Genomic DNA, 12,208 nt, shown 5'->3' on the forward strand with positions numbered 1-12,208 from the left:
TGTTGTTATATTTAAGCAATTTTACCCCTAACATTGACAAGTTTGGTCAATTTGAGAAATTATTCAACAAACTATCTCATCGGTCATGGATCTTATAATCTAAGCTTCAATGTGCGCCATTTTATCTCATTAATAACAGATCACAAACATATGATGAGACGTGAATTTTTTAAAAATAAAAATAAAAATTATGCTATTTTTTCTGTATGAGTTGGACAAAAAAGTTGAAATATTTAACTAAATTTATAAATATTAATCTCCAATTCTATTATTAAACCACATAAAATATGAAATAGCTTTTTAGAATCAAGTGATGTGAATAATAAGGAACAAAATATATGTGTTTTATAATAATGTCTAAAATCGATCCAACTTGCGAATGTTATGGGTAAAATTGCTTTTGGCTGCCAACATTAGAGGTAAAATTGCACAATTTTAGACGTGAGGGGTAAAATTGCTCCTAACCCTAAACATTAGGGATATTTTTGCATGCCTTTATTAATTGGGGTTTACCTATTAAAATATAGATAGATGAATGTATTTATCATGTTATTGGTTTATTTGTAGTAAAGGAAAAAAACAACATTTATTTGAGTAAGGCCCTATTTCATAACGGTTTTCAGCATTTAAAATTAATATATTAAGTGTTTATTGAGTTTAACATTGTTTGATAACACAACTTTAATATTTCAGTTAAGCCACAGAAACACTTATTCTGGTAAGTAAAAAAAATTTAACTTAAATTTTTAAGTTGAACATTCCTGTCGTGGACTCGTGTTGCGTGCCAACTTGATAGGGCACTTTGTGACTTAGACTGGCGGCACTTGTTTCCTAATGCTGTGGTGCGGCATTTAGCTCGGCATAATTCTGACCATTCTCCAATTTTACTTGATCTCCAAATTAGCCCTCCACGCGCTTACCTTTCACCTTTTCGCTTTCTTGGGGCGTGGTTTGACTATCTAGAGTTCAATGATTTTGTTCATTCAGCTTGGGATGGGTCTCGGGGAATCATGGCAGGTCTGACTGATGTTACTCAAAAGCTTGGAGTGTGGAATCGTTCTGTGTTTGGAAACATCTTACACAGGAAGAATCAGATTCTAGCAAGGCTTGGGGGAGTGCAGCGTAGGTTATGTTATCAGTCTAATGGGGGGTCTGATGAAGTTTGAAAGGAAGCTGTCCCATGAGCATTCTGCGGTCCTAAGGCAGGAAGAGTTATTATGGTGGCAAAAGTCTTAGGTTAAGTGGATTCAATACGGTGATCAAAATTCTCGTTTTTTTCATACTTCGACTATTATCCGCCGACAAAGGAATAAAGTGGATGGATTGATGGATGCTAATGGCCTTTGGGTCTGGGATCCGTTGTGTCTAAAGAAGATGGTCGTGGATCACTTTAGTGCGGTTTATTGCGAGGAGCTAAAATGCCATGGCAATTTTCAGACTTGTCAATCGTTCCCGAGTTGGCAGACGGCTACCCTTGATCGGCTGAATCAACCCTTTATGGTTGTGAAGGTGAAATCAACAATATTTGCAATAGGGGCGGTTAAGGCTTTTGGGATTGATGGGTTTCCTGCGCAGTTCTATCAACGGTTCTGGGAGCTTGTTGGTGATGAAACAACCTCATGCATGTTACGGGCCCTTAATTAGGGAGTGTTTGAGGACGGTGTCAATGATACTTTGATTACATTAATCCCTAAAGTACCTCATCCAGTTTCTTTGTCTGAGTTTCGTTCTATCAGCCTGTGTAATGTCCTTGACAAAGTAGTGTCTAAATGTATTGTACAAAGGCTGAAGCCTCACCTCTGGTATCTAATTGGTCCTTGTCAAAGTAGCTTCGTTCCGGGCTGTCAAATTGCTGATAATATGATTCTGATGCAGGAAGTTATGCACTATATAAAGAGGAAGTCAAGAAGGTAGGGTGTTATGATGCTTAAACTTGACCTGGAAAAGGCTTATGATCGCATTAGCTAGGATTTCTTAAGGGGCACGTTGGCCTATCTTGGTTTGCCTGATCAGTGGATCCGATTGGTGATGGTTTGCATCTCTTCCCCTAAATTGTCGGTTCTTTGGAATAGGGAGGCTACTCTAGAGTTTTGGCTGTCCCGTGGGCTAAGACAAGGTGACCCATTATTCCCTTATCTATTTATTCTTTGCATTGAACGGTTAAGCCATCTCATTTCTGATGCTATTGATACGAATGACTGGAAGCCAAATTCTCTCTCTAGAGGCGGGCATCCTCTCTCTCATATCTTTTTCGCGGATGATATTGTCTTTATGTTGGAAGCCTCCACAGGCAAGCTCATATGATCAAACGTATTGTGAAGCGTCAGGTCAGAAGGTCAGCATCCAAAAATCTTGAGTTTTATTCTCCAATAACATGCCAGGGGGCATTGGGGAAATCATCAGCACTGAGCTGAATATGTTTAGTAATACTAACCCAGGGAAATATCTAGGTGTCCAACTCTTTTATGACCGTGTAAATAAGGCAACCTTTCAACACATGGTGGATAGGGTACATGCGCGACTGAGTGGGTGGAAATCGTGGTGCCTGACATTAGTTGGCCGCACGACTTTGATTCGATCCGTGACCTCTTCCCTACCTTCCTACTCTATGCAAACTGCATTGTTACCTAGCAGTATGTGTCATACACTGGATAAGTTGAATAAACATTTTTTATAGGGGGGGCTCGGATACTCAGCATAAGTTATCCAGGGTTAGGTGGAGTAGTGTCTCTAGACCTCGAAGGCGTGGCGGGCTGGGTATTCATAGCTCGAGGGAGGTGAACTTAACCTTAGTTGCGAAGTTAAGTTGGCAGGTCCTTATGGCGGATAAGCCCCTATGGGTTCAGGTTATGTTAAAATGCTATGGTGGGAGACATACATGCATGGAGGTTTTTTGTTATGGCTCGTCCCCTAGCTATATTTGGAGGTGCATTATGAAGGGTTCCAAGTTGCTTGAGCAAGGAATAGAGAGGTTGATTTCTAATGGTGTAGAGTCACGGTTCTGGGCAGATTCCTGGGTTGACGGGGTTCCCTTGGCAGAGGCTTGTTTTGTACCATTACCTGAGCCCATCCGTGCCTTGTCTGTAGCTAATTACTGGAAAGTCAAGGGGTGTTGGGATGCAATTAGTCAATTTTTATCTGCTATTGAATGGGCCCATCTTGCATCTACAATGGTGTTCCCTGATTAGGAGGTGGATGATTCTTGGAGTTGGAAGTCCTCTATGTCGGGGTGTTTTACAGTTAGTACTGCATATATCTTGACATGGTCAAGTGAAAAACTTGGATGTGAACCGGTTGACTGGAGTCTTGTGTGGTCTTTGCCAGTGCCGGAGAAGTATAGATACGTTGTTTGGCATGTGTTGAATAATGGAATACTTTCTAATGTTGAGCGAAAAAGACGAGGCCTCTGTGAGGATGACGTCTGCTCGGCCTATAACTCGTCGGAGATAGCACTGCATATCTTAAGGGATTGTATTTGGGCTCAGAATGTTTGGGTTTCTTTGCTCCTTGGGTCTGACCGTACGAATTTCTTTTGTTGCAGTTTGGATCAATGGTTGTAGGGTAATTGTATGTCCGTTAATGCGGAGAGGAATCGGGAGTGGAAGATGTACTTTATAGCAACCTTATGGTGGTTATGGCGATGCATTCAGATTTTTGAGCACATTAAGGATCGTTGTACAGCTAAACCTGGGTTCATCCGATTCCAAGTCGAGGGTTTTCGAGCGGCATTACGGATTGAACAAGCTATGGGTGTAGTAAGCAGGGTCGGGGTGATGGTTGGCTAGAAACCTCCAGGAATAGGATGGGTTAAGTTAAATAGTGATGAGGCTAGCATGGGTAATCCTGGCCCAACGGCTGCTGGGGGAGTTCTGCGGAATGAAGATGGCGGTTGGGTGGGAGGTTATGCGATTAATCTCGACATTTGCATGACTTTCCTTGCTGAGTTATGGGGCTTGTATTTCAGATTGATGACTGCATGGAAGAGAGACTATAGACGGGTTATCTTTGAGCTGGATTCCTTAAGCGTCATTCACTTGCTTCAAGAGGAGGGTTTTAGTCGGCACTGGTTTTATTAGCTCATTGAGAAGTGTCGGGTGTTACTTAAGCAAGACTGAGAGGTTAGGTTGGTCCATGTTTTTCCTGAGGGGAACATGACAGCTGACTGGATGGCAAACTACGCAGGATGATTGTCTTTGGGTCTTCACGAGTGTGATGCACCTTCTGCATGCATCCAAGATATTTTATTTTCTGATTTGTGTGGTCCGTCTCTTCCTAGAATGACTCGAGTTCAGTTGTAGGGCTTTTTGCCTCCTTCTAATAAAAAAATATTTTAAATTTAGTACTTATTTTCCTGTATTTATCAAACAGTTATATCATTTAATACTTTTAGCATTTATAATATTTAATATTTAAAATTTAGTACTTAATTTTTCAGCACTTAATTTTAAATTTTATGAAACACCACCTAAATGTGGGAGTTAGTGATAAAAATTTAATTTAAAAAATGGAACAATAATCTAATTGAAAAATGTCATAAAACTAGTTTTTCAAAATCAGATGTTTGAATCCAAAATACTATTTCAAACATCTCTTTCGAATATCTTTTCACCAAACACAGGTTTGCTAGTTGAAACTTGTAAAAATGTAAAACCTCAAATTTTACCCAAAAACTTTCTTTTCGGAACAGGATCATTATAACTAATGTTATCAGGCTCGAACCGGTCGGACTGGGAACCGGCTAGAAAACCGGTCCGAGCCACTCTGGTTTATTGAATCCTCAACAAACCGGAGAGACCCGGGGTCAACCCGAGACCTGGCGGTCCGACCAGGAACTGGATTGACCCCAACTTTTCAAACTTTTTGTATTTTTTTAAATTTATATTTTTTTTTTCTAAAAATGTAATTAAAAAAAACAAAAATAGTTACAGAACCCTAAAATTAAATGGGAAAATTACAAAACTAGGTAAATTGGAGGCCCATTTATATATTTAATCCATTTACTCAACCTACTACATATCTAGACTGATTTTGTGTGACTTTCCCATAATACTCTCAATATTTACGCGCGTCTGTCTCCCTCCCGTCTGACTTCGCATATTCGACCATATGCGAAGCCTGCAAAGCTAATGCTTGGATTTACTTAATGAATTTAGTTCGCATATGCGAAGCCTGCGAAGCTGAAGTTTGTTTTGCTTGATGAATTTAGTTCGCATATGCGAAAGCTGGATATGTTTTGAAGCTAATTCGCGAAGTGGTATATAACAAAAAATGGCAAACAACAACGGATTCTAACATTAAAATCATAACATTATCAAAATTTACAACAAGATTGCCACAATAACAACATTCAAATCATAACATTATCAAAATTTACAACAAGATTGCCACAATAAACTCCTAACAAATCACTTCAAAGTGAACCTAACTAATCTGGTACCAATTTTGAAGCGGATGAGTAATCTTGGTGTGCACCATGAGACACATCCATCCCAAAAGGTCTGGACTTCCATTTCTCATCCCAAAAGGTATGGACTTCCAGACCTTTTGGGATGGACGTGTCCCACGGTGCACACCAAGATTACTCATCCGATTTAAAATTGGTACCGAATTAGTTAGGTTCACTTTGAAGATTGGCACCATGGGATGGACGTGTCCCATGGTGCACCCCAAGGTTGGCACAATCTCTCCTAACTAACCATTTTAGGAGTGAATGTGTCAATCTTGAGGGAAGTTAATCCCTATACAGGAAGGAAAATCATCTCCCCTGCAGTCTAGTACGCCGCCTTCCAGAAAGGGATGTTACGTATTCAACCACCTTTAGAAAAAATTAATCGTGTTAGGCAGGGAAAAAGACGATTTTGGCTTCGCGAAATGAAGATTAGCGAAGCATGTGAATGTAAATGTGCAGGGAAAGAGGTGATTTTACTTCGCTAATCGATTTTTTGGTGAAGTCTGCGAGGTCTGAAACGTGACTATCTACGTCGCATATCGATGCTTTCACGAAGTCTGCAAGGTTAGAAACGTGAGGATCTATTCGCAGACTTCGCGAACTAATCGATTCGCGAGGTAGATCCATACGTTTCAGACTCTTTCTCTTCGCATATCTTCGCGAAATCATCGATTAACGAAGTAGATCGTCACTTTCCAGGCTCTTTCCCTTCGCAAAGCTTCGCGAAACTATCGATTCACGAAGTGTATTCATGAAAAAACGCAGAAAACAACAGATACTTACATTTTTCGCCCCTTTCACCCCCAAAAGCGACAATAACAATATGATAACATGGGAAGAACGAAGGAAATAACGTAGAAAAACCATTTCTTTGATGGTAACAAGAAGAAAGAAACTAAGCAACGAACATGAGATGAAAAACCATGGCTTCGTTTTCTAGGGTTAGGAAGTTGCAGAATCAAGAGATGAAGAGAGGAAAAAGAGAAATTCATTGTGATTTGGCGAAATTGTGCAGATTTAGTGCAATTTAAAGGAAAAAAGGAAGATCAAAAGTCTTGAAATCATTAATGCAGGAACCATGTTTTCGCGTAACCAAGGAGATGGGGGAGCGGCCGTTCGCGAGTAGTGGGAAGTGGGAAGGTTAGGGGTATTATGGGAAAGTCACACAAAATCAGTCTAGATATGTAGGAAGTTGAGTAAATGAGTTAAATATATAAATGGGCCTCCAATTTGACCTAGTTTTGTAATTTTGCCCAAATTAAATTGGTATTACTGTCTCTTTCTTTCTCCCCCAAAATCAATCGCATCCCGCCTCCTTCCTTCCCACCCATCCACCGACAGGACCTCCGCCTCCTTGCCACCCACCCACCAGCGCCTCCGCCTCCGCCACTTCAGCGCCTCCGACTGCATCGACTTCACAGGTTTGTCGAAATTCATTCCTGATTAAATGATATGGTGATTTACTGCTTTGATTTATGGTGATTTATCTGATACTTTTCTTTTAGATTTTTCCATTTCTTTGAAAGTTGAAAGCCATGCTTGTTGATTTACTTACTGCTTTGATATGGTGATTTATGCTTGTTGATTGATTTAATGCTTTGATATGGTGATGTTATTACTAACTGATACATAAATTTGATACTTTGATTAATCTACTCCCAAAATGTATTCCTTTCATTTACTGCCAAAATGCTTAACAGGTGCATATTGTTTAAATAATGGTGATGTCTAAGCAACTTCCAGAACACAGGTTTTACGTTTTGCTTCTTATTACATTTTGCTAAATGTATATATATTTCGTTTTAACAGGTTTTTTTAATCAAAGTTTTGGAAACAGGTTTATTATAATTATTATATATATATATATAAAATTTTAAATAATATATATAATTAATATATATTATTTATTTATTATGTCATCCGGTCCTACCAATCCGAGCCGTTTGATCCCATCAAGTGATCCGTGACCTAGTTACGAATCCGGTTTAATGTCCGGTCTGGTTGATTATAACTAACTAAACACGTAGTAGTGTTAAACTGCTCAAGAGTCGTCCTCATATTTAAAATAAAAATAAAAATAAAAATAAAAGCAGAATTAAAACAAGAAAGAAGGAGAGAATGAAACCTAAAACAAACACACAATCTCACCTCTTCCAGAAATCCCTAGACAGAAATTCCCAATCCAATTTAAAATTCAATTTAGACAACGATGGAGAACAACCTTTCCTCTTCCACCTGAATCACGACCTCTTCGTCCTGCTTCTATGTGTATTTTCGTGTAAGATGCATTATTGAGTTTTGTTTATTTTTTGAGTGCTCATTTATTTACTTCCTTGTGTCTGCTGCATTATCATACTTTTCTAGTTTTGCATTCTCTCTAACCCATTCATTGCTCGTGCTTTCTTGAAATATTTTCTTTGGCAGGCCCAAAAGCTTACAAGTTAATCTTTTACTACGGCCCAAGTAGACAGTAATGGCGATTGTGGAAGCTCCTGCTCTCTCTTCATCCACGCTCTGCCTGAGGAGCTACCAAATCTCTTCTGCTCGCCTTCGATATCTATTTCTTCCTATTTCGTAGGGCCCCTGTACCTCACGTCAACAGACTTTCTAGTCACCATTTCCAGCCTCCGCCAATTTCTAATTGCTTGGTAAATTCTCCTTGATCTATGCATTATTTGATTCTAGCAGTTTCGAGTGAAATAGGAACTTGATCTTTGGGCATATTCAGTTTGACGCTCTATGCCTTTTTTTGTTGTTGTTGCTGTCTGTGCTTGTTTATCGACGTATGGAGTTGAGATTAATTGAATTATTGTTGAAAATTGCTTTATGCCGCACCTATGATGCGTCAATTGCTTAGTACAAATCCTTTCTTGTGATTTTGTGGCGTTCTATTATTACTATTAGTAAGATTAAATGGTTATTGTGGTTAGGCATTGTGTGACATGAATTTCCGTTGCCATCACAAACTTTGGGAGATTCTGATTTTATTTGTGAGTTCTGAGATCGCAATGGCATTGCTTTTATGTATTTTATAGCCTCAACTTACTGGTATATTTGGCTTGTAACCTTAATTAAAGGGAGGGGATGGGAGGGGAGGTGAGTTAGGGTGAGGTAGAGTTATTAAAGTAACCTTGCTTGCTTAAGTTTAAGGTTATTTAGTTAACCTCCAAAACCCACCAATTTGGTGAGACTGCAATTGTGGTTAGTTTAAGGTTTTCTAACCTCCATTTAACCTCCATTTGACCATAGAAAAAACCCACCTCCTATTAAACTTCTTTCCAAGCAAGGTTAACTAAATAACCTCCCTTTAATTAACCTCCCTTAAGATAACCCCAATTTCAGTCCCACCAATTTGGTGGGATTTGGAGGTTAACTAAATAACCTTAACTTAAGCAAGGAAGGTTACTTTAATAACTCTACCTCACCCTAACTCCCCTCCCCTCCCCTTCCTTTAATTAACCTTCATCCAAGCAGACCCTAGGTTATTGTCATTATGCACTTCAGATTCATGGTATCTGCATCATGTTTTCACTCTAAGTGACTAGAGTAACCACAACCCTCTTTCCAATTTTGAGCGTTTTTTTCTGTTTAATTTGAATCTGAATTTTTGATGCGAGATTGGGGAAAATGCTAGAATGGAGTCAGTCCATATGGATCCATAAATTAACAGATACTCATGTATTGCCTATGTGTCGATTTTTCATTGGTCGAGTTGTAAACTCTGATTATAGTTGATTTCCACTTGCTTTGGCATCAATTAACGATTTTCCACCTAATTTTTGTTAGGATACAGTTGCATGTTCATTTTTCTGGTCCTTGCTATGTGTTGGACTATGGTCTGATGTTTTTGTTTATATGGTGGTCTACTACAGAGTAGTTAAGACAGGTTTTAGAAGGCTATGAGCAAGAAAATATTGCAAAATCTTTCAGGAGATTACAATAGGTACACTATGCACTTTAGATCTTATAGTACTAGAAACGACTGGAAAAAGCTGCGGCCTATGATACTGAAGAGAATAGAAAACAGGGAAAAGGATTACCCTGTTCAGAATATGGTTCCCATTGCAAATGAGGTCCTTAAGGCCAGAATGCTTCTTATTCAAGGCATTTCTACTCTTATCCAAACGATTCCCATACTTTCTTGCAAGTAAGTTGCTGATTCTTTTGATACTTCTAGTATGATCTATTAGTTATAGCGAGTAAGAATTGGCATGAGTAGTGAAAGTATGTCCAGAGGTGGAAAAACAGATGGTGTTTGCTTTGTCCATAGGAACCATCTTTTTTTCAAATAAGAGAATGCCCAATTCCTAGTTCCCTGAAAGATAATATATATAAATATATGAATTTGCAGGTTCTGTCCAGAAGTGTATATTGGTGAGAAAGGTCATCTAATTCAGACATGCTGGGGTTACAGGCGTGGTCCTAAGAATCGAGTTCATCAGTGGAATGCTGGTAGTTTAGATGATATACTTGTCCCAGTAGAGACATTTCACCTAAATAATATGTTCCAAAAGGTTATTAAACATGACCAGAGATTTGACTTTGACCGTGTTCCTGCTGTAGTTGAGTTATGCAGACAGGCAGGTGCTGATCTAAGTATGGAGAATGGGTACTCGGGTACAACTGTGTTCACTGTTAATGATGAAGCTGAGATGCTGTCTGGGGATCTCAACTTTGTAGCAAATGGAACTTTAAGGGCATGGGAGACACTTAGGTCAGGTGTGAAAAAGTTGTTGTTTGTTTATCCATCAAAAGTTTGCAAGTATTGTTCAGAAATTCATGTTGGTCCATCTGGTCACAAGGCTCGCCTTTGCGGGATATTTAAGTATGAGAATTGGCGTGGATCACACTTTTGGCGGAAGGCAGGAGTAGATGATCTAGTGCCACCAAAGATTGTTTGGCGGCAACGACCTCAAGATCCTTCGGTACTTTTGGATAAAGGAAGGGATTTTTATGGTCATGCACCTGCTGTGGTGGATTTGTGCACAAAGGCTGGTGCTATTGCACCAACTAAATATCACACAATGATGAAGATTCATGGCTTACCGGGACCAGTCTGATTGCAAAATATTTACTGGTTGAATATTTAGTGATTTGGGCATTTGGATATATATTTTTCTGGCAATTGAATCTATAGTGCTCTAAAATATTCCTTGAAATCAGAGCCTGAACCAACTTGTGATTTGGGATGCTTCAAGGGATCACTCACTGGTATGTTTTGGATGTTAGTTTTGTTGTTTTGTTTCCCACCTTAAGATTCTGTTCTTAAAGACCATATCATAACCTTACACTTGATTTATATAGCATCAACATTAGTCCACTAACTGTAGTATCTGTGTTTCCATATCATCAGCTTGTGTCACCTATCTTGTTCAGATTTTCTTTTTGTACAATTCTGTGGTTCTGAAAAATGTCTGCTCTCTCTAACTTAATCTTCTGTGTTTGCTTGTTTACTTTATATTAGAACATGTTTAGGCACTTGTGTTTCAGATTTTCGAAGAAGTTTTGCTCTTTATATACGCATCTATATGTGACAACTAAAGTAATCATTAATTCTTTTGAAAGTGCACACATAAATTTAGAGTTACTCTACTTGCCAAGGAAAATCAACTTTAGCTTGGAAAGAGTGCCTTGCTTTACAGTTACTGAAATTGCCAACTTTCCAAAGTCAAGCACTTGAGCCTTATACCACTGTGTGCTTTCCATGAATGCATGAGTAGTGTAGAACTGAATATTGACCATTAGCAACATCTGAGCAATTATTGTTTGTAGGAAAAACTTGAACACTGACCCTGTCTTTATTCCATTTATATGATTCGACATTTATCGCACATAAGCAATTGTTTTCAGCATTCTTATACTTGTTTAGTTTAACACAACCTGCTTCAGTGTGTTTTTTTAGTGTTGAATTCTCAATTGGCAGCGCATTCACATATTCCTGTGTTCTTTTATTTCAGTTGGAGAGCAGTTGGAGTAATTTAAAGCAGTAGCTCTGCTGTCGCAGTTCCATATGGAAAGACACGAGGCATTCTCTCTTCATGTTGGATAGGTAAGAATCATTAGAAGTATAAGTTAGTGGATCAAATTAATTTTCTCGAGTGCTTTTTGCTATTTAAATAATAATTTTTTATATATACGCAACAAGTGAAAAGGCTGACTATATTATTGCATATATTTTTAGTCCTTTACAGCTCTGTCATCTGCTAAATGTGAATCTAATGGTTTTTAAGCATTCTTTTTATATACTCTAACGGCCACTTGTTGGATATATTCTTTTCTATAGTCTAATGGTTTTTAAGCATTTTTTCAATCATAGATTACTCTTGTATGTTCAATCCTAATTTCAAGGATGTTTGAAGTGAGGAGTTCGGAGGAATTTTACTAGGAAAAAAGCATCATGAGGCCTGATCTTTTATTTTTTGGTGCATTAAGCCGTTGATCTTTTATTTGGACACAATAAGCCTATGATGATCATAAAAATAGGTTTTGAATATATACTCTATTAACAAAGTTTTATTCATTTCACATAAATTTTTATTTTTAACTGTTCGCAACAGTTTTTAATGTGTATTGTGACTATTAGGAAAGCTGGAAAAACCTTATTTCAAGCAATAAAAAATACAATTCCAAACGCAAATGAAATCAATAATATTTTCTTAACTCTATTAGATATTCACAACTAATCAATTTGATAAGCAAAGGCTTAATATGATAGAAAATAAAAAATTAGGGATTCAATGTGTCTAAACATATTAATTC

At 38.2% G+C, this 12,208-nt stretch overlaps 1 protein-coding gene across 5 annotated transcripts; it reads left to right on the forward strand.

The window, feature by feature from the left end:
- Nucleotides 1-6,733: 6,733 nt before the first annotated feature.
- On the forward strand, nucleotides 6,734-11,681 carry LOC136231100 (APO protein 4, mitochondrial). 5 transcript variants are annotated; one of them, XM_066020367.1, is made up of 6 exons: nucleotides 6,748-6,870; nucleotides 7,150-7,199; nucleotides 7,874-8,097; nucleotides 9,322-9,596; nucleotides 9,801-10,660; nucleotides 11,407-11,681. In XM_066020367.1, exons 4-5 carry the CDS (start codon nucleotides 9,349-9,351, stop codon nucleotides 10,507-10,509), a joined length of 957 nt encoding a protein of 318 aa, XP_065876439.1. In that variant the 5' UTR covers nucleotides 6,748-6,870; nucleotides 7,150-7,199; nucleotides 7,874-8,097; nucleotides 9,322-9,348; the 3' UTR covers nucleotides 10,510-10,660; nucleotides 11,407-11,681. The 5 variants fall into 5 exon arrangements, with proteins under 5 accessions (XP_065876438.1, XP_065876439.1, XP_065876441.1 ...); XM_066020369.1 differs by lacking the exons at nucleotides 6,748-6,870; nucleotides 7,150-7,199 and adding an exon at nucleotides 7,476-7,727 and having other exon boundaries at nucleotides 9,801-9,901; nucleotides 10,013-10,660; XM_066020366.1 differs by lacking the exon at nucleotides 7,150-7,199 and having other exon boundaries at nucleotides 6,734-6,870.
- The last annotated feature ends 527 nt before the right edge of the window (nucleotides 11,682-12,208 follow it).

The sequence above is a fragment of the Euphorbia lathyris genome, chromosome 5, assembly GCF_963576675.1.
Source record: "Euphorbia lathyris chromosome 5, ddEupLath1.1, whole genome shotgun sequence".
Classification (NCBI taxonomy): Eukaryota; Viridiplantae; Streptophyta; class Magnoliopsida; order Malpighiales; family Euphorbiaceae; genus Euphorbia; species Euphorbia lathyris.